General features: G+C 43.8%; 2 protein-coding genes across 6 annotated transcripts; both read right to left on the reverse strand.

The window, feature by feature from the left end:
* Window positions 1–9: 9 nt before the first annotated feature.
* LOC105837470 (inositol polyphosphate 5-phosphatase K) lies at window positions 10–3,122 on the reverse strand. The gene is made up of 9 exons (XM_012682275.3): window positions 2,715–3,122; window positions 2,483–2,605; window positions 2,337–2,417; window positions 2,085–2,232; window positions 1,840–2,015; window positions 1,515–1,742; window positions 1,256–1,412; window positions 1,011–1,188; window positions 10–933 (listed from the first exon to the last, which is right to left on the reverse strand). Exons 1-9 carry the CDS (start codon window positions 2,738–2,740, stop codon window positions 737–739), a joined length of 1,314 nt encoding a protein of 437 aa, XP_012537729.1. The 5' UTR covers window positions 2,741–3,122; the 3' UTR covers window positions 10–736.
* Window positions 3,123–3,389: 267 nt separating this feature from the next.
* Window positions 3,390–22,796, reverse strand: LOC105837471. 5 transcript variants are annotated; one of them, XM_036286913.1, is made up of 7 exons: window positions 22,535–22,796; window positions 14,416–22,441; window positions 12,015–12,248; window positions 10,542–10,735; window positions 9,907–10,307; window positions 9,087–9,164; window positions 5,382–5,524 (listed from the first exon to the last, which is right to left on the reverse strand). In XM_036286913.1, the coding sequence occupies exons 2-7, from the start codon at window positions 14,800–14,802 to the stop codon at window positions 5,382–5,384; spliced, it is 1,437 nt and encodes a 478-aa protein (XP_036142806.1). In that variant the 5' UTR covers window positions 14,803–22,441; window positions 22,535–22,796. The 5 variants fall into 5 exon arrangements, with proteins under 5 accessions (XP_012537730.3, XP_036142806.1, XP_036142805.1 ...); XM_036286912.1 differs by having other exon boundaries at window positions 14,416–21,756; window positions 22,027–22,796; XM_036286915.1 differs by having other exon boundaries at window positions 14,416–15,056; window positions 20,804–22,796.
* Between the last annotated feature and the right edge of the window lie 12 nt (window positions 22,797–22,808).

Raw genomic sequence — 22,808 nt, forward strand, 5'->3', positions numbered from 1 at the left:
TCAAACAAATACAAAATATTAATATCCTTTATTCTTGCGTTCCCTTTTAAACCACAGTGTACATTTGTTCATTTAATTTATTCCGACAGCGCGCTATATATATGTATATAACAAACAGTGTAAGTTTTTACAATTCAAGCGTAGCTTGCCAGAATCAAAATTTCCGCTAAAAATTATGCTAAGAAAACAGTCAATATATGTATATATATATATGTATAACGCATGTGAGCGCACACGTAACCATTAACACCCGAGAGGCAGGAAATAATAATTATGTACTTATCCTATTCTCTAATAACAGCGGGTGTTAATGGATTAAAAAAAATATCTCGTGCAGAGAATTGTGACGATGCACTCACTCCAAAGCGGACGATTAATACGCCGCGAAGAACCCTGAGAGCACAAAAACCAGGTACCAAAAAAGTAACATCTAAAACCTACGTGTCTTGTTTCGTAAGTTTTAATTTATAAACTTATCACACCATACCAAAAGCACCCTGATAAAGGCCATAATTCTTGATTCATATTTAACCTTCCTTCTCACAACTTAGAGTAGTAAACCTATTTTACTCGTTATATCCAGAAAAAATTGTGATAACAAGATAATTAAAAAAACAAGTCAAAAAATAGTTTTGTTTATCTAGATAGAAAATTGCACAAAGCTTGATATTTAATCTATCGGTAAAACCGATTACTGATCACGCATAAGCTTTTTTTTAAACTGATTCTATAAAATTTATGTAGAGGAATCGCATTGCTCGACTGATCTACGAGAACCCGAAAATTCCGGACTTACACCCAAAATTTCCATAAGATCTCCACGTTGAGCTACATACACCAAGCAGTACATTTCCGACAGACGAAGCGCCGAGTCATTGTATGATATTTGTTCCGTGTTCGCGTAAGGTTCATCAGAAACTGACGTCGGTTTACCTTGATATTAAGTAATTATTAAAAGACATTAAATGCAACAATGTCATCAAATGACAAGAGAAATGTAAGAAACTTACTGCGACTAACGTATTCATAAACAATGTAATCGTCTAGACTGGAGAATTCGTTAGAAAAGAGACCTATCCAATCCCCATTGCTCGGAGTGAAATCTCTCTGTAGTTTGTAAGATATGAAATTGTCCTCTACAGTACACTCTTGAAATTCCACAATTTGATCTTTTACATTAGGTCTGACCTAAAGAAAATTTTGCATTTACATATAGTTCGATAAGAAAAAACATACCGCAAAACTTTATTCTTACCACAATATCAAACTCTGCAGTTACAGGTTTATGATCCGAAATACTGTAATCGGGATGACTCTTGTAAGTATTCTGCTCAACGTGAATTTCTATGTCGTCGTAAATATCTGCCGCATTAACTTTGTATAAAATCCTGTCGGTCCAAGATGGTCTGCGCCTATGTGGTAAATAATTAATTATAGAAAGCTATTTTCATTAAAAGAAATAGATATAAATGTTTTATGTTTATTCTATATTGTCAGATCTATATATAATTTACCTGAGATCAAATTCCTCTGACTCAAACTCGTATTTGTAAGTAGGCGGGAATGTAATGCTACTCTCATTTAGTTCGGCAAAAGCCTGTTGCTCCTTCATCACCATTCTCAACTGATCTCTTTCAAGAAGTTCCTTCAATTGTTTCTTCTTCACTAATAAATCTATATCCCCAGCAGTTAATTCCTCTCCATTAAGCCGAAAGTTTAAATCACCAATCCAAAATACATAGCTAATAAAATAGAGTATATTACTAACATTACCGAGTACCAAGAAGTAAATTCTACTTAAATAATGTTATACTTGTAATAATATAAAAATATTCATACTCATGATATAATATTCTCGATGTATATGGAGCAGTGAACGTGTGATCTGTCACTATGGTATTATAATCTGAAATTCTATCGGCCAGCAAGTGGTCGTGAGGAGTCAGATGTGTGTTCACCACGCAAACGCTGATTCCATAGGTGTTCATTCTTATGCTCACCGCACCTTTGTTCCCCTAAATAAGCAACACTATTAGTAAAATATTAGTAAAACGATAATTGCTGCTGTTAAATTGTCTTCTTACCCACATTCCACCAAAACCTGTCTTGGTATATTGAGCTTCTATCATTCTTAAATGTGTCAAGTGCTTCCTCAGACAGAAAGCATTCAGAACAAGTCCCTGCATACGTTGTGAACGTATTTTGACATAATCATATTTCTTCAGCACGTCTCTGCAAACATATCGACACATTTAATTATTATCTCCTAAATGAATATATTTTATCTATAAAAAAATTATATATTCATAAGAGTTCCATTATCTTGACAGATGTACCTGAAGGCTTTGGTCCACGGATCCTCGAATAGTATATAGTCTAGTACTATATTTTGTGGTTGTGATTTAACTTCCTGTAAACTAAAAGAATACATTTTATTAATGACTCTGATGACTATATGTGCAAAGAAGTACACCGAACGTACCCAATGAAATATAAATCTGGCCACAACATTGACGTGTCGCAAGGTGTAATCCCCAGAAGCTGATGAAGATCTTGGTTGGGATCTGGAAACTTCGTGGCCACATTGTACGTCACAAAGTAAATTCTACGCAGCGTGAAAAGAAAATGTATTAAGAATCGATCGTTTATTCTCTCTGTGAGCTATAATTTGCGATAGGAACGTTTGCAATCCGGTTACTTCTAGGTTGATTTACCTAAGTCGTTCCACTTGACACGCCATTTCGACACGGAGCTCTCAACGAGGCACAGGGGGCAAGGGGCAATTTTACGTAGAGAAATTTATGTAATTCGCGTATCTAGGGGAACGAATTCACGTCGCGGTGATCCCGCTGGAAAGCACATCGTCCGCACAGGTTAGGAACTCACGCGCATCGCGTATTCACACTTTCTCGTACTTTCACCCGCGACTATGTCGGCCGGGGGGATAAGGTTGCATCGGCTGCGAGACTCGTCACGGTTGCTGTCGCGAGCAACATCTGGTCACGCGATTCCGATACGTCGGTGTATCGTCTACGGAGCCATATTGTTGACAAGTGTGGTGGAAGGGGTGGAAGAGCTTCCCATCTTCCCGTTCCCAACTGTGCACTTTTCCCCTTCCACATTGTAATATTTGCATGTGTAATATATACATTAAGGATGTCATTATGCGGAAATGCAACAAAAGAAAGCCTGAGAACTAGAGAGGTCAAGTAAATTAATCATCAATTTGATTACGATATGCTACAGGTGTAAAATGGTAAAAAACTTACTGCGAAAAATATTACCTTAGAGTTCGATCTTGGAACCTTCTCAATCTGTGATGAGCAAATGAACTATTGGGACATGTGCACACTTGTCACAATAATTAGATAATAATTCAGAAGAATGTCTTTTTCAGGCAACATATATACAAACATGTATAATAAGTTGGACATTAGATCAATATGTAATTAATACAATTATGAGAGGAAAATGCAATGTTTCGCAATCAGTCAAAGCGAGTCTTAAATTAAATTGAGATCATATTTTACACAAGATAATTGTACACTATTGTGTGTAGAAAAACTGTCCATATATCCGTGGGCAATTTTTAATTCAAGGATAATTTTCTTGTGCACAGTTTTTCCATGTACAATTTTTTGTGTGTAGAATATTCTGCTTGTGTACAATTATTTTGTGTAGAATATGGATCAATGCCTTAAATTAGATAGCAAAATAAAAGAAATTTATAAAATTTATAAAAATATTTACATACATATGACTTTAATATTAATAAAATGAAATAAATTATTTAGATATTTTGATTTATCAAAAATAAATCAAATATAATTTTCATTATTTCTGATAAAATCTAAAACTTCTATAAAACTACTCTAAATTATTGTTTACATAAAAAACGTAAAATGACACGTAATTTACATAATTTACATTATATACACATATAGGTAGAGTATATATTTCATGCATAAACGTCCAACTCTGCTCTTGAATGTAGCACGGAAGAGAATCACAAAGTTGTGGATTACATTACCTATAGATTTCATAGACATTGGTTGCATCGTTAATATCTACATTTTATGGACGTAGAAGCATTCTAAAGTAAAGTCACGGTTAAATCGCGGCCGTGATTCTCAGTAGGCTTCCGTTTGCTTGTAGTTGTATACGTTGCCGCTCGAATCGATCGCAATCGAGCACGGCAATTGATCTAGGATTTTCCTCGTCATCATTGCAATCTCTAACTCTTTTGTGAGAAGGTAAGACATCCAATTAGTCCCGCTCAGCTGTCAGCTGATAATGATAGATGCTTCTACAAATCCGGAGTGACTCTTCAATCCGATTAACTTAATTAGCGATCAATTCTCCTTCCTCCCCTCCTCCCTTGTCGAGCAATATCTATTTTGTTAATATGTGCATAGGATTATTAACTTCTTGGCTTTTGGCACAAGGAGAAAAAAAAACAGGGATTATAAATAATTCTGTCGATTGTATTAATCGTCGCACAGAGATCGAAATTTGATCTTTTTTTTTGTTTTCCAGAGGAAAGATTCCTCTGGTGTCTATTTCTACTAATTTAATTATTCTCTGTTAACTCTGTGTCTTCTTTCAATTCTTACAATTAGAAAAAGATAAATTAAACTTGAGATTAAAGTTAATTTACATAAGGCCTGTTCTTTGTCGGTGCACTGGTGTAATAAGTTAGAATGAGAAAAAATATATTTATCTCACTTTAACTTGTTGCACCAGTGCAGCAGTGCAACTAAAAGGAACATGCTTATAGGTAGAAATGGACACGAGTGTCTTCAATCCTATTAAAACATTAATCGATTATTCGGCGCAAAAATTTAATAGAAGTTGCTTTCGAGGAATTAATTTTCCCCAAAAGTCTAAAATTTTGACGCAATAATCACATCATTTAACAATGATCTTCGTTTCTCCATTAATTAAAGAGACAGTTGGCATAAACGTTCCTCGAATTCATCCGCAAGGTGTGGTGTGGAAAAATAATATTTCTCGTATTTAAAAAAAAATTGCGTCGTAACATTTATTGCGTTGTTCCGGAGGCACGTAGACTTCCAGTTCGAGTCTCTCTCGCATCGGTGATTCGCAGCGTGCAGGCTCGATTCATTGCTCGCGGCGATCCGCAATTGATCGCGCGCGTTTCTCCGGCGGGAGGTGCATCATCCCGCCGGATGATCGTCCGAGTTACAAGTCCGAGAAGTACTCGCGGAGAAAAGTACTTCGCTCCACCAGGTACCGATAACGACGATTATTTACAAGTAAACGAGAGATCAACAATCGCGCCTGTCCGTAATCTAATCTTAATACGCGACGCGCATGTACAACAATAAGTCTTGTCGTCGGGGCGAGATAAGAATTCGCCCTCAGTACATCATCCCGGGATGGGCAGCCCTTTGGAAGAACACGTTGGGATTGGCCGACAAGGTCGTGTAGAGATTTCCGGCGTCCTCCGGCCTCAAGTACATACCGGGTGGCAGAACGAACGTCTCCATCGGTCCGTGCATATCTGAAAAAGCAGATAAAGTTATCCTTACGTTCTCCCTGACGTAATGTTTACACTAGGCAATTAATTTGCATACGAGAGAATCAAGCGTGGATCGGGATACCGGAGCGAATCGCCCGACGCATTACGCCGCGATTCACGTGCGCCCACCGGAAACGCATTATTATCCAGTATCGATCGGAGAGGCTGCGTATCCGGTCGTAACTCTCCGCGTGCCGTGTGTCCAGTGGCTATCATTTTCGCCTCGCGATAGTAAACGGATTGCCGGGATATCGGGACGTGTATACGCAGGAATCGAAATTGCGCATTGTGCATAACCGGGACGAAGCCCTCGTTACGCCGCACGCGTTAAACGCCGCGGCTGTAATTTCAAGTCGCCGGGCACAAAGTAGGTCTCCCGCCGTTCGCAGCTGTCGTTACAAGACGTTTACGAGAGCTACACGAATTCGTCTTCACCTCGACACGCGTAGCCTGATGATCTGCAATTAAGCACTCTACTCCCGATACGCTCCTAACGTGTAGTTTCTTATGAAAAATTGAAGAAAATTCTCTTTGGAGAAATTTAATAAATTTGCGGATATAATGCCGCCTTTCCCATGGGTCTTCTGATTGATGTTACATTCTCTCATGTTTTCCTTTCTCTACAGAGAAAATATCGCGGAAAAGAGAAAAAGAGATAAACGTATCAATTATATCAGAATCATTTTTTGTCTTTTGTTGGATAATAGCGAGATTATAACATTTATTACTATGAACGATAATTGATAATCAATTATATGTACTTATGATTATACTATTCTTAGCAAAGGTTGTAATGCATATTATACAAGTAATATAAACTATGGGTGTAAAAACGAAGTTATAAAAAAACAGGTATACAAGAAAAACATTTATATGTTATAATCGGTTTACGTATTACACGCTGTATGTCATAATCACGTAATTTTTTGTAAAAAAACTGCTGTCGTAACTTTCATGTACCGAGGCTGCGAGACATTTTTCTCGCTTTAGTGAAATCTCGTCACTTTAAATTGTACGTCGGGATGTAATTCGAACAGTTACGATAATCCTTTCGTAACATTGCGAAACGCATGTAACGTGTTAAATAAAAAGAAGAAAAAAAAGATTTTATATTCCGTCGTACGTCGCTGTACTCCAGACAAAAGGTTTCATCGCCGGTTCCACTAGGATGTGTTTGCATTTGCTGTGTGCCACGCACTGTGGACTAATGGTAAAGGAAGCTTCTGTCAGGGAGACGTCGTCGTGCCTCCCGTAATGAGGGTCGTGAACCAAGCCCAGCGCGTTCCCGGTCCGAGGAGGCTAGCGACCTTCGGCTCTCTCGTAATCTCTCGCACGTTTTACGCCTCGCGGGAGGAAAAAAAAAGCGCAAAGAAATCCGTATCGCGTCGGGAGAGAGAACACGCACGCAATCCATCGGCGAACCAACGTCCGCGAGAAATTCCTCGCTCTCAACGGGAATATCCAGGGGAGGAGGAGGAGGAGGGGGGCGGTTGTCGAATCCTTCGACTTGGCGAAAGTCCGCGCGGTTTTTCACGATTTCTCGAAGATCAGCGGGGACCTAACGCGATCCAGCCGTACGCTCGTTACAAAGTGCGCTCCTCGCTGAATGGACACGCGCGCGAGCGCGCGGGATCCTTAACGTAAATGCGTATCGCGCGTGGGTGAAAGTCATCCAGCTGCGATTTACGATCCGGCTGTGATCCACGTATCTCCTCGTTGCGCTGCGCGAGCGCACGCGTGTTTGAAAAGTGGCCGTCTATTCATCGCGTCGATGGGAGACTTTTTCCTTTTCCCCCTTTTCTTTTTCTTTTTTCCTTTTTATTAACTCGCCCCCGATTCACATTTATAACGCATTGAGTAGTGGCGCGACCCCGTTACAATACCGGCGCGTTCCCTTCGACTAGAGCTGAATAGGATCTAGAAACTCGCGCGCACGCTTTTCCATTATGTGTCTCTAGAAAGTGTGAAACTCCCGTTTACAATGTTGTTGTTCTCTCCAGAGGGAAATGCGTCTGGAAAATTTGGATTCTCGGAAAAGCGAGGAAAGGCGAGGAGACCGCGACCTAAGAGGGCGATCATTCCACTCCAGTTTAACGTCGGATTTTTGTCACCGCGATCGCCGTCGTCGTTTTAGGGGTGGGGGGGAGGGGGAGGGCATGGTCCAATCTAACGGGATTTATTCTCCCTTCCACGCTCACCCGCGTCTCCAACGTCGTGAAGCAAGAAGCGATTGACCTCCGCGCCTCGGACTTTCTCCCTCTCCGCTTCTTTTCTTCTCCCCCCCCCTCCCCCGCCCGCCACTTTTCCTCCCTTTCGTTCGTTCGCACCTCGAGGTGAAGGTCGTCGAGGGCGTTAGCGTGACGAAGGAAAAGTTTCGGGCCCAGGAAATGTGCGGGCAAGAGGACGGGAAGTGTCGAGATTCTGCGGATGTGCGCGCGATATGCGTATTGTGAATCTCGATGGAGAAATATATGAATGTACGTTTGAACAAATCTGCCTCAGCTAACGATAAAAAATGGACGGAAAGATTTTTGCACGGGACGAAATATTGCCTTCGAAATTTCAACGGCAGATTCTTTCGAAACAAAAAGCCCGATTCCGAAAACTAAAATAAAGTTTAACCTTTTCTACTTCCTATTAAAAAAAAGTGTCTAGTTTAATTATTAAAAAAATTTTCTATGCTCGCTGAACAACATGAAAATTCAAGATGATGGATGAAATGTGTTACAAGTGTAAAAAGTTAAATATCTCAAAATTCTGAGGAAAGTTTCTCTATTGGGATATTTTCGAGTTTGCAAAGAATGTATTTAATTTTTGTCAAGCAAAATAAGCGAATATTAATAACAACGAAACGTATATTGATAAGAACTACGAAATATGTATATAGAGACCTTCAGTCTAATCTGCAGTGTCACGTATTTGCAAGTATCATGATAAAAAAATACATGAGATTTAAAAGTTTAATTTATACTTTGTAGTATAAATAGAATTGAATTCATATTATTAGAATCATACTTCATCATGCAAGCAAAGCTTTCATGTTAATCCGAGAAAGCTCCAATTTTATTGAAAAAATAATTTTTTACACTTCATAATAATATCTCCCACATTAATTAGAATTTAAAACAATTCTCTTTAAAATATTCCTATTAGACTTTAGTGACTCAACATTTATCGATATGATTTCTTAAATCTTCTAGATTTTGATGCGTACTTTAATTCCCGATTCTATAAAGCCAATTAAAGGATTAGTTTAATGAAAAAATGTCGGTAAAACAAACGATTTTAGGATCCCCTTCAGTTGTTACGTTGATTATAATATATTCAAACCATTTTTATCGGTGCCTCGCCACAGCTCTTCCCGCATCGTTGCGCGACGCGAGGACACCGACGACCGTACCGTAACTGTTGAAAATACACGTCTCCTAATACTACGGGGTCTTTGCGCCGCGATACGTTACGAGGGTAATGCAGGGTGGTTCTACATACGGCACGTAATAATAATCGGCCGACTGATTTCTGAAAATAAATAATGACGGCTTACCGTCCGAGTATATGGGACTTCCTCCGTGCCTGCAGGCGCTGCATCCGGGTATCCCGGACGAGACCAGTGCGACTCGATCTATAATTAGAAGTTTCCACGTTATCATAATCTCAAGGGGGTGGGAACGAGGCAGGGGAAGGAGAAGGGGATTACGCGAATTACGATGCCATTACCATCTGCTCCAGAGACCGCGCCGTCTTAAGCCGATTGCCAGTTAATCAAGCTCGATTTTAACTCTCTATCTCGCGTGGTTGACGTTTATACGATTCACAAGGGGATCTTCGATCAGATTTAAGCGATATCTGATCCGATTGCAGATTGGGCCTTAAGTAGCGCGCATTCCCGCGGGATGCAGTCTATTGTAATCACGAGACGTCTTCGCGTCATCGATCGCGAGGACTGCCGCTCTACTTTTTTTTTTTTTAAGCAACGAAAACACGCGTTTATTTACTTTCTCGTTTACCCATTTATTCACGTTTCACGCGCCGCCGATCCCAGCCGGTCGTGACCGCATTTCCATTATTCGGCGCGATTACGTTGTCCGCACTTTTAGCGACTATACAATACCGCGCGATGATGACCCGAAGATCTGCCCCACGGGTATCGAACGAGCGACTCGGAACGTTGCAAACGTCGCAACTCCGGAAAGGAAATATAATCGCGAAACGCGTGCGTGCGCGATGAAAGAAACCTGGAAATTCGGATAAGCAAAAAGAAGGAGATCGTATCGGATCGTAAATACTTCGCTCGTCTTCTATTCGACGAGTCGTTCTCGCGAACGGCTTCGTTCCCGTTTGTTTGAGAGGAATCGACAACTTACCGGCACTGTGGTAATGCATCTTCCTCTTGAGGGACGCCTCCGCGGGCTTGAAGTGGAAGAAGGAGGGCGAGTAACCGCTGCCGGGGAGGGAGCTGAGGGCGTCGTCGCGATCGCGAATGACGGCGGCGGGCCCCTCGCGGCCCAGGGCGGCCAGCTGCCGGCCCTTCGGCAGGAACATGGTGAGGAAGACGAAGAGCGAGGTGGCGAGCAGACCGTACGCCAGCCAGGCCTCACGATCGCCCTCGCTCGCGGCCGCGAGCGTGCCGATGCCGCTGGAGATCCAGATCGGCAGCGAGAGCCCGACCGCCAGGCCGATGAAGGCCGCTTCCCGATTATTGTCCCGGACGCTCCGCGCGCGTACCGCTAGACACGCCACCGCCACTAACAGCGCGCCGGGATACCTGCAATTCACGTGGAGGAGAGACCGTGGAAGGGAGAACGCGTTTCGTTTCGTTCACCCGCGGCGAAAGTAGAGATCGCCGAGACCGTCGGAGTCGCGTGTCTCGTGGACGATAAATTGGACTCGAGCAACAATAGCGAAGGAGATTATTAAACAATAAATGGGGGGGTGGTCACGACCGATACAACTTATCCCTCACGAATTGGGGAGGAAAGAGAGCGTTTGATATGTTTACCCGAGGGAGGCCACTATTTGTCCGAGCGGGGTCCTGCAGGAGGCGGTGGACGTCGACGAGCTTTGGCCCGTAGCTTGCTGCTGCTGTTGCTGCTGCTGCTGCTGTTGCACCTGGATCACCGCAGGTGGTTCGCCGTAAAACCATTGCCCGACAATGGCCACCTGCACCAACACCGCGAACGCCAGCACCAGCGCCTGCAGCACCGAGAACCGAGACAAGAAAGGCCCTCGCACGATTACACTTCCCCTCTATAAGATTCACGCGGCCGTCTACCCCTGGTCGATCGCCTTTAATTAAAGGTGAACGGCCCGCGGTGACATCGATGCACCTTCTTTTAACGCGTGACGTCAAACGTCGCGTGGCATATGGAGAAATGCATATAGAACGGGTCTATACTACCACATGGAAAATCCTCAGGTCCCAGAGCGGCCGAGTTCTCTCTCATCCGCTGGAAAATTTAATCTCTCCGCTCTTACATCCCATCCCCTCCCTGTGTGTCTTAAGGACACGAGAAGATTACAGACGCAAGAGCTATAATTACATCGTTAAAATCCTATTAATGTCACTCGCGCGTGGTAGTATCGGCCAGCCCGTCACTTTCTTCTAATCAAACCTTTCAACGGCAGTAGTTCTTAATTAACGAATGTAATTACATTTCACCGGCGCCGCGCCGGTCCCGATTTCGTTCTCGCGTGTGTGAGCGCGCGCGCGTGTTTTTAGGAGAGTTCACCGCGCCGAGATCGGGGCGGGAGCACGTCGAACGTGAAAAATGGATGTTTATCCTGGCGAGGGGAGGAGGCCTCGCCTCTCCGCAGGGCGAGAAGCGCGCGTCCTGCCACGCCTGTCATTCAGCGCGTGTACCAACGTACCGCCGCGGTAATTGCCTCGGCGGTTTTTCGCGTGCGCGCGCCTGTAATTAATCGTCGCGCGTACGGTACGGTGACGCAACAACACAGGGAAGAGAGAGGAAGTCGGGGGGGGGGGGATGGAAGGTGAGGTGATGGAGGGCTCCGGGATCCGTTCGCGACGTACAAATGGCCGTGCGGGATGAACATCCGGATCGGTCCAGCGCGGTTCGACGCTTCGCTGCGCGGAGTTTCTCCGCGGGGGGGAAAAAAAAGACGAATGAAGTGACGTTACAATTTACAATTTTTCTGCCTACTTCGATTAGCTGTGTGGGAGCGTCTTATCGATCGATGCTCGTCTTTCGCGCGCACTGAAATTATTTCTTCCCGCCACTCCTTCGATCGATTTCCTCCGGTATCTCCTTAGCTTTCAATTCTCTAAGCTGAGAGGCTGTTTCAATGGATCTCCAAGACGATGTTCTATCTAAATAATTATTTGCAGGAGAAATAAATTCGACTTTGGATCTCCGTTGGAAATTATATACATACTTTAAAGATGCGAAAACGAATGTCGAATTAGTCGAGGACTCGCTCGTGATTCTGGGACACTCTGTATATGATCGCTCACCTGATAGGGCGCCGGAAGGTACACGCCGCTGTTCAACGAGAGCAGGAAGACGCATTTGACCAGCAGAGCGGCGAACACGAGGGCAGCGGGGAGACCCACCAACCGGAAAGCTGCGCAGGACAGTGGATTTTGGCTGAGGGAGGCCGCGGCCGAGAGACCCGCCAGAAGAAAGAGGCCCAGAAGCAATGCCTGGCCCAGGAACAAGTGCCGTCTGTTCGGTGCCGTCGCTCTAGCCTGAAACAATGTCATTAAGAGTGATAAATTAAAAAATTCTTTTTGTTTTCAATTCAAAAGAGACTTTTCTAATTTATTGATTCTTCTAACTTTGATCTTTTTACGTAGAGCAATTTCTAACCGCTCAATTTCGTGATAAGTTATAAGTTTTGTAAATATATATAGAGCTTTTTTAAAGAGTAGTGTTAAGAGTAGATGTAAGCGATTCAATTGTACAGAGATTGTAAACCCTAAGGGGAAACAATAAAGATTTATACATATATATATATAGAGAGAGCTTTTTTAAGAGTATATTTTTAAAATTTAACGTATTTGAAAAATTTTGCAAAATTAACCATTATATTAAAAAATTCTTTAAATACTTCGAACTATTTAAATAATAGTGAGTAATATCGAAACGATAGACGGTAACATAATATTCCAACTTAGTACCGGAACCGAGACATTTGTATCGCTAAGTCATGAAACATTTCTCATTTTGCTATCTCGACAGTTTCGCTTGTTATAACTGTAACGTTATAATATCGAGATGTTGATATTAACATTCTAATTGCCCTCCTAAACTAGTGGCCTTTTCTAAAGTAGTACTTTTTGTCATATAAGTTTACATTTAAAGCACAAAATGCACTTTCGTCGAGTCATTCGATGCGCTCGGGTGATTTGACGCGTACCACTCTCTGCAAGACGCAGGAGTGGTACGCGCATTTTCAAGAGCCCTGGAAGTACCGATTTCCATATCGCTCTCACGCTATTAATTCCGTAAAGAGGAACGAGACGCGAAACGCGAATTGCGCGGAGTGGACCGTAACCGCTCGCGCGTGTCATAATTATGCGCGGATTAAACTTGAAGTGAGCTCACGTGGAGCCAATGTTAATTTTTCCAATTAAAATAACCGATATTCCGCTTCTCTCGGCTCTCGCACCTTACTTACAAATTTATCAGTTATTTTCCATATCTTTTTCTACCTTTCACTACTAAAATTCCACACTTTTTCTTTACGTAAGTGAATGAAGGAAAGATGCGAATAACTACGTATTTTTTAATAAATCTGCATAGTTCATTATACCATTGAAGAAAAGAAGAAAAGAGAGAATAATATGTTTGTAAAATAAAACGCATGATAATTTCGTAAATTGTTATGCATCATATTTAATTCAATGTCAATTTAATGCTATTTATTCGATCGCAATTCACTTTCTCTTGTTTGGATCGAAATCCCGATTTGCCAATTAATATGACATTAATATATAGCGTCGGCTAGTTTAGCCTCTCTCGCCGAGACGTGTTACGTGTTCAATGGAGCGTGTCGGAGGGTGCGACCGGGAGAAAACCGGGGCCGGTCTGACGTGAGCGTAAACTGGGCCTAGGTCTCGGCGAAATTCCCTCGGTGCCGGTTACTGGAGCTTGTCGAAACGAAAACGATTAATAGTGGGTCGGCAGGGAGAGGCCAACGCGCGCGATAGATGAGTTCCTTTCCGAGCTCTATTAATCCCGCAGTTGCACGATCGCCGAGTGACAAGTCCTGCCGATGTTTACGCGTTCCATTTCACCCGCGGGACCAGTTTCCACCTCGACATCGTCTCGGACACACATTTTTTTCGTATACGTTCGACGCGGAAAAGTGAAATTAACATGTCGCGAGAGCGAGCGAACGAGTGACGATATTTTTATTATGCTCTAGAATAAAATCGGGAATAAATTCTGATTACGAGCATAAAAAGATAAATATCTTGTAGGACATGTGGTAAACGGACACAGTAATTATATGATGAATGTGAGGAGTGTGTAAACTGAATTAAATAAGACGGAAAGATGGGTTTGCGCATTTAAAACAGGTATAATTTAATAACAAGAAAAATAAGCCAAATAAAAGAGAATATCAATAAATTAAGAAACATTATTTGCAAACCCCAATTATAAAGATATATATTGTAGATCGTATCATTTTGCAAATAAAATTTCCACATACTCATAATCCAACATAAATAAAGTACTTTAGGAAATATTTCCAAGAGAAAGAACTAGAAAACAAAGGTCCGTTACTTATCTTTTGGAGCGTCTGCAATTTCTCTCTCTCTCTCTCTTTCTCTCCTCGCGCAGGAACCAAAGTTTACAACGAGCGAACGAAGAGATAATCTACGTATGTAATTGTTAAATGGTTCCTACCTTGAACAGCACGAAGATCTCGAAGCCAGCCATGAGGAGCATCGTCGCGGCGCTGAGCGCGGCGAGCGGCAGCGCCCAGGGCCGTTGCTTCAGTAGGGACTTCGGGGTCGGTCGCATCTCTACCTCCTGGCTCTTCCTGACGCCCGGCGGTGTCCTGAAGACGGTGATCGTCCGGTTCGGCGCCGGCACGCTGATAACGCTCGCCACGCTCGCCAAGCCGTGATGCCCGATCTCGGACGGCACCAAGAAGAACTCCGTCGAGAGCTCGTAGTCCCGAGAGCGCGGGGCTCGCGCCATCGCCGTCGCCGTCGCCGCGATTCCGCCCGACGGGCCCAGCCAGCCGGCCGTGGCCGTGGCCCACGACAGGATAATCGGACCCAGCCTCATCGGCGGGCCTGTTTCTGGCTCCCTTTTTCTTGGTCTCTTTTTCCCTTTTTCTTTCTCTCTTTCTCTCTCGCTCCCTTTCTCTCTCTCTCTCTCTCTCTCTCTTTGCGTACACGCGCGTAAAAATGCGTGCGTGAGCGTGATCGCAATCGTGGCCGTCGTCGTCACCGGGACATCACGCACCGTTTCCTTCGTGCGCGCATCCTTGCAGTCGGACACCTGTGTTCGCGGTCTCGGTTAGGGTTCACCGGCTGCGCCTGTAAAACCGCACTCGTGATTAAATGGCACTCGCCGGCTCGCACGCTCGCCGATCGGTCCCTTCGACGATTTCTTAATCCGTTAACGGATTTCTACTTCTGCGAATAGATGAAGTTTTCGTTAAATCACGCGAGTAAGGTTCAGAAAGAGACTTCCTATACTTTCCCTTTTTTTTTTTACAACGAAATAAAGACAGATGTGAAGCAGTAAGCAAATACGTGAGCTACGATGGTTTAACTACTTGTATTATTCGGCATAGTTTCCAGGCAGTTGGAAATGTAATTCTCTCGGCGGTAGGTCAGTTACGTAGAATCCACTTGAAACTGATTGAAAGGCAGACCGTATATATAACCGTAATTGTTGAGCTCGGCTGCTCCTGATGCTCAACATTTGCGAAAACCAACTCTGGCTTAGCCGGCTCCTCTCTCGTGGGAGGGGATCTCATTAACGGAGGAATGCCGGATCGCATTAATGATTTATGATACCTCTTCCGTTTGCGCGCTCGCGTGTCAAATTCGTTCGTGTGCGGCTCGGCGCGTTTAAGCCCCATGCCTTTCGAATATTTTCAATCATATCATATCCCAGTGCACAACGGGGCTATCAGAGACGCGTATCAACTTCTCTCGGACGCATCGCCACCTGATGAGACTTAGGCGGTGTGTTCCGGGTCTTTACAGGTCGCGCCGGGGCCGCCAGGTGCAACAATAACGTAATAATATCCAACGGAGCTGTCGACCGAAAGCGAAGGAGGGCGGTGGGACCAATGGATCTCCTGGTGTTAATGACCAATTAGGCCGGGCCTCGCTTAAGGACAGGCGCGTAACTTCGCGCGAGCAAAGTTCTGCATGCGCTGACGCTAACGTTAATTACAACATCGTTCATTACGAGCGCGTTCAATTGCGGGCGGAAATTGTTTAATAACCGGAGAGGTACGGACCTCTGCTGCGCGTCTGCGGACGCGTACGGATACCTGGTATCCGCGTATACGTACTTATCGCCAGGCATGAGTAAACCGCCACCATGCACTTGCCATTAATTATTACGATCAGGGTCAGCTTGAGTAAGTAGAGTGAAGCACGGACGGAGTGAAACACCCGGCGAGGATCGAGCGAAGAGCCGAGACTTTTCGGCTCTTCGCGCCAAAGCGGGAAGGACCACGGAAATCCGTCCATACGCTCTCTCCTTCACTTTATTATATTTTTTTTTTTTTCGTCAAGCTGAATTTAGCTTCAATCGTGGCAAAGATCTGTATTAAAATCGATCACTAATTAGCACTATTCTATACAAGATTCACAGCATCCATTTAAACTGTCGTACCTGAGTGTTGTTAAATAATTGATTTAACGAGGGAGGTATGTCATTTGTCTGAAGATGTTTGTATATACGTCGCTAAAAAATTCACACGTATCAAATATTTAAACATGTATTAATTATTTCAAATACTGGGAAAATCGAATCTCTCGTTTCGTTTGAGGGTAGAATGCAATTCTCTAACAGAAAGTATTCTTACAGGCTCTTTTTGAACATCGAGCTTCTGTCTCGTGGATCCGCCGAATTATTTGGACTCATTCCTCCCGACCCGGTCGCACATGCGGTATTCCTGATTCGATCCACTCGCCACAGGATCTTCGTCCTTCTTTCGAGCGCGCGGGTGCACGCGCGCGTATCGTTGCGCCCTTTTTTTTCCGCTCTAGGAACGATAGGACTAGGTCGACGCGAATTGAGCGATCGCCTCTTGGAAACTTTATTCCGGAATAACGAGGACGGCGATCGCGTGATCGGCGGTCAGCGAAGCGCACGTCGTGAACGCCACGCTCTTACTGAGCTCGACGCGCTTGGCATTCGCGATGGCCAAACCGAAAGCAGACTGGAGTCAGTTCCGTTCCGGAGGTGAGGCCTATCCGTTACAGAGAAGTCGGAGAGATGGTGATGACGATGCAGAGGCGGCGGTGGTGGCGACGGCGGCGAGGAGCAGGAGCGGACACTGAAAAGAAATTCCATCTCGGACGACGCACCGCGTGCGATTAAATAATATCAATTCAGACATAGGAAGAGAGAGGATATGGTTTACACGTGTAGAACGTCACTTGCATTCTTGTCCAAGGATATTTGCACAGCAGCAGCGAGTGGTTGACGGATGGATGTGGTCTATGTGTGTCCATAGATGTTTGAGTCTATAGAAAACTCGTATTGCCTGGTGCAGAAACTCTTATGAATCTTATAGGTCGATATTTTTGTGAGAAACGTGTTAGTTTGACCGAGCCTAAATAAATGGGAAAGTCAAAATTAATTGAGAGAGAATTATAGGTTCAGAGTACGGATTATATAATAAAAATCACAAATTATTTCAAATAACAAATTTAAAGGTTTTTTCCTACTAGGTAACTCATTCTTCATTTCAACACGTTAAACATTTTCAAGACTCAAGGTTTGCAAAAACTTCACGACATTTGCAATTTTCGAGATCGTTTAAGACTTTTAAGAAATCTGGTTTTTGAATAATTTTTTAAATATATATAATTCGAATTTCAATATGATTAAATAGTTTAAAGATTTACGAGGATTCGAATCGCCATAACGATGACATGAGAATTGGCCATGTATACAGTTGCACAAGATCGCGAATTATCTGCCACGCTACAGTCCGATCCGCCCCTGCCGAGCGGAGTCAAGGAATCGGGCGAGAGAGCAAGGAAGAGCCCGAAAGAACGAGTGGGAACGACTCGGCGGAGCTGGTCCTTCGACGTCGAGGACCGACCCCGACCGGCGACGCATTTACATATCTCACGTGTAATAACCTCGAAAAAGTTTTAACAATGGCCTGAGGTTCGCCGAGGTTCAAGCGAAAGGCGAGAAGGCCGAGAGACGAGACTGAAGGAAGCGGGGTTGAGAGGGAACATTTAGCAAACAAACCGTCTGAAGCCTCAAAGAGGATGACGGAGGACACGTTCAAGAGCGGATGCTAGCTGATTAGAAGCCTTTCGTGGAACTCTATCAATCGGATCAAAACTATTTTGTAACGATTTTATTTTTAATGATTTAAAGATTTCGTCTTTCAAACGGACACTTCAAGAGCTAGTCTGCTGTGTAATATCCAACCCTATAATAAAATTTATTATTGAGGAATAGTCGTAAAATTTTTTTTCCCATCACTGTAATCCCATCGAGTTGCAGGTTTGATTCGAAGATCCTCGAAAACGACGCATTAGTGCTACCAGTACCTTCTGGTAACGCCGCAAAAAGCACGCAAAACTGCAATCGCCGTTCCGCCTGAGAAGGGTTGGGCCTCGCTCCCGTAAAAGGGGGGAAACGTATTTCGGAGCCTCGGTACTCTCGAAGGCTCCGATATTTATGTTTCCTGCCAGTCCGCCGCGTCTGATCCGTAACATTGTTGCGGGATACGCCGTTTCGGCTGTCCGTGCGTAAGTGTGTGCGTGGGGGAAAAAGGAATAAAACGCGCATAAAAATTCGCCGCGTAATTCCCTCTCGCGTATATCGCGCCGTAAATCGGCCCGAGAAAAAGGGGGGCCCCCGCGGTTAAGAAGACCGCGGAGGACCAGACGACCGCAACGGTGTACTCACCGCGTTTGAGTCGAGGCGAACGAGCGAGGAGGTAGGAACAGCGGCGAGAAAACGGCGGGTGTGTACTGTAAGTAAATCTCGTAACAATAAACACGCTTATTCTTACAAACCAATTGTCCTTGACTCTCGGTTTCTCCCCAAAATGAGAGGGCGCGAAGTTGTCGAAGACCACGGTAATACGACGGCTTCGCCTCTCATCGGCTTAAATTCGGTTAATGGTAAATGTTTTAAGGGAAAATATTCCCAATTGTCTATTCGATTTAGATATTAATCGTCAAACTGAACTGTCAACGTAAACTGATACCTTAAGTCATTTATGTCCGCGTCAAATTAAATCACTTTAACGGGCCCAGAAAATTCTGAAAAAAAAATCAGAAAAGCTTATTGAAGTGTAAATTAAATGTCCCAACTGCGGATCGCAATAAAAGTTTATTAATAATAAATATTAATTAATATTTAATTTTTATTGTTTTGTGAGAAGAGAATGCTGGGGGGAAAAAAAACGTAAAGTAGTTGAAATCGCTTGGATAAAAATGAGACCAACTCAAGGATTTGACTTTGTTTTAGCCCAGAGTCCCATTGTTACAAAATTGTATCTGATCTCAGAAACGAGACAGAAACGAGTTCGATTTCGCGGAGAACGGGAGGATGGCGAACGCTACGACGGCGACGGCGACTTTGTCGGGGGAGAGGCAAGAAACGCGAGGTATGTTAGGCGCTATGGCCAGAGGTGGCCGAGGCGTACGTACGTACGTACATATGTACGAACGGTTCGTCCGGTTTTCGAGACAAAGAGTTCGTCGAACCCCGGCCGTTCGATCCGGCGCAGCGGCTACTGACCGACCGTCGTCGTCGTCGTCGTCGTCGTCGTCGCCGTCGACGGCGGCGCGCGTGACGTGCGACGCGTGCACCCACGTGCGATCTTAACGCGCGCCGCTCTCGCACGTGTCGCGCGAGAAGGAGCACGAGAGAGAATTCCCTTCGACCGCGATGATGGAGGATCGAGCGCAGTGAATCAGTAGCGCGAAGAAACGCAATTATCCTCGAGATGAGGAGCAATGATTGAAGCGCGTGCATTCCATACTTATCGTTTATTACGAAAGAATTCAGAATTCGAAAGCAATTGAGAAACATAGAAGATTCTTCAAAGGAGAACGACTTCTCTCACACGTCAGAGAGAGAGATGGGAAGAGGGGGAGGGGAGATAGATTGTCTCTCCTAGAGTGGTAGTGTCTAGCCACACCCGGCCACTTTCTCCGCCGCAGCCAAAGTCATTCCGGCACCGCGAGTTACTACCCTTAATGACGCAAGCAGCCCACGCGATCTAGCGTGAGGCACGTAGCACGCTTTCGTTCTGGACGGCTCCGCGAGAGAGGCAGAAACGAAAATTACAGGGCACAAGAAGGAGTAATTAAGTCGCCAGTGGCGGGCAGGTAGCAAATTGCCCGATCGACCCTGACCGAATTTCGATAGAGAAGTGCGAGATCTTCATCGCCGTGAGCGGTTCGCGAGACGTCGCACTCTGAACCCTTCTCGACGTGTTACCCTACGTCTTGCGTAACATTTATGCGGACCCATAAATACACCCGTGCGCGTAATTTTAAATAATGCAAGTATGGTCACTCATCGAGTTACTTTTGAATCACTTATTACAAAAAAAAAAAACATTAAGTTCTCCTTTTCTGGCTAGAGAGAGAAAGCAGAATTTGAACTTTAAATAAATTCATTTCAATTTCATATTAAATATGAAAATGAAATACAAAAATATATCTAAATATTATATTTGTCCGCGTGCACAGTATAAGCAAATATTCCATAAAAATTCTTTTTATGTATATTTAAGTAGTACGTACTTCAGTATACGCTATACACTAAAAAAATACTTTCAAATAAACAAAATAAAATATAAAAATTTTTTTTCGCCAGTGATAATTAACATAAATAAAATTTCTTTTAGTCGCCTAAGCGACCTAGCAAGTTTCATTAGATTAATAAACTACAACGTTTTGATTTTAACTTTAAGTTCTTTTCAAGTAGTACAAATTTAAAAAAATTAAAGGATAAAGCTTACAATCATCTCTGTAAACTACAATATTTATTAATCTAATAGTTTGGTCGACTAAAAGAAATTTTATCTATATAAATAGATGATTTTTTATCTTACCCATATCAAGTCGCTAATAATTTGTGGTGGCCAGACGCGGTGTTACCTCAGCGATGATTTCCGGCTGAGAGAAACTGACATCTCACGACGTCGCTTCATTCGGTCGTGCGAAATTCCTTCCTGCGCCTTAGGGGAACCCTAAAAGTTGCGGTGCGCTGGACCGCGGGCATTCCTCCCTCTCTTTCTCTCTCTCCCTCTCCCCCCCCCTCTCCTCTCTCTCTCCCGAATCAGAGAGCGGAGTGGAGTCGCTTGCAACCGGTTTCGACCAACTAAAGCTAAATAAAGGCATGCACGCACACGTACGCGGCGCAAGGGAGGCAGGACACCGTCGTGTCGTTAATTGCGTTCTCGAAAAACTTTGGTTCGCGGAATTTTTCGCCGCGTTATCGTCCTCCGAGATGAGGATCCTGAAGATTCAGTAATGCTCGCGTTATCACGGAAACATTCGCGGATGGAGTATATGGTAACGTCTTGAAGGAAGTCCCGATGCGACGACGCGCCGTTAATTCAACGTATATAATTATAAAACATAATAATAAGAAAAAATTCCGAAGAAGTTTGTTACACCGTGCAATCTTTGAGTTCGCAGTCTACCTCCCCTTCCCCCCCCAAGCAATAATAGTCGTTGAGCGAGCGAGGAAAGGGATCTGGCTCCTTAGGCGCGTCCTTCATCTCTCTCTCTCTCGTAACTTAACCCTTTGATTTTCCTTCCCTCCAACCTGCGCAATCCATACGTGCGCCACGGGGTTTGATGGGGCATCGATAAATCGAGCCTTCCATCGCAATTCATTTGAATATAAATCCGACTGTCTACGCGCTCTCCCTCGCTTACCGCAGAAGACTTTTGCGGGATCGAAAGGAAACGATAACGCTAAGGATGCGGGAAGGAGCGAGCGTGCGAGAAGACAGACAGACCGACTGAGCGTTTCTTAGCCGTTCAGGGCGAGAATTCTCTAAAAACAAACAAAACAGTACAGAAATCAGAAAAAGTAAAATAAATGATATAAGGGAAATATTATGCAAGCAAGTTGATGAGAGATAAGAAATAAAAATAAAATAAAGCCGAAATATGAGACAAAAGAAGATATAAGACGCAAGCAAAAATACAAGTAAGAAATATATGAGAAAGTAAAGAGAAAGAAAAAGAGATAGAGAAACAAAAAGAAGAGCCTTCTTTTTCTCTTGCGTATCTGCGGTAACCGCAAATCGACTGCTACGGTTACCTGGGCTGGATTCACTTGACTTTTTGGCGGTTTTATTCGACGGGGCTCCTCGTCGCCTTCTCTCCTCTTCTCTTCTTTTTTTCCTTAGCCGATCCCTCGCCTCTCTGTTCGGCGGCAATTTTAATGCCCTCGCGCGATGTCCACAACTCCGGGCGGTCCTCTTGGATCGATGCGCCGATCATGCGAGCGCGAACACGCTCCTGACGAAAATTCATTCAGACGATTTCGTACGCGCGGCCGCACCCTCATTTGAAATTCCATCGGCCCGCTTGTTCGCCGACAAGAACGAGGAAGATCGCAGCGTCTACGGTCCACAGGATGCAGCTGCGCCGCGTAACGATCTCGTAAAATTTCCAAATGGTTGTTCGCGGTCGGGCTGCCTTTGGGCAGAATTTTTTCGTCGAGCAAAATCAACCTGGTTGCGCCGGGATGAAAATAGACGAATAAACGTATTAATAAATTGAACAAAAAATCACCGCCGAAACTGAAGTCTTGATCAATCTCTTACTTGTTTCCTTGTAATCGTTAATTGATATTTTCATAGATTGAGGGAGAAATACGAAGAATTTGTGCTCTTCTGAAAAGACCATTATACAAAGTATAAGTTAAAAATAATTATAAGTTTTAATCTCAATTATGTATTTCTCAACATCATATGCGCAATGTATATGGCTGCCATCTAACAAGGGAACCTCGCAAACTCGAAAATTCAAATTTTAATGAAACTTGGCATAAATGTAGAGGGGGTGAATACATGAATTTAGAAATTTTTAGTTGGTGCC

Source organism: Monomorium pharaonis, chromosome 5, assembly GCF_013373865.1.
Source record: "Monomorium pharaonis isolate MP-MQ-018 chromosome 5, ASM1337386v2, whole genome shotgun sequence".
NCBI lineage: Eukaryota > Metazoa > Arthropoda > Insecta > Hymenoptera > Formicidae > Monomorium > Monomorium pharaonis.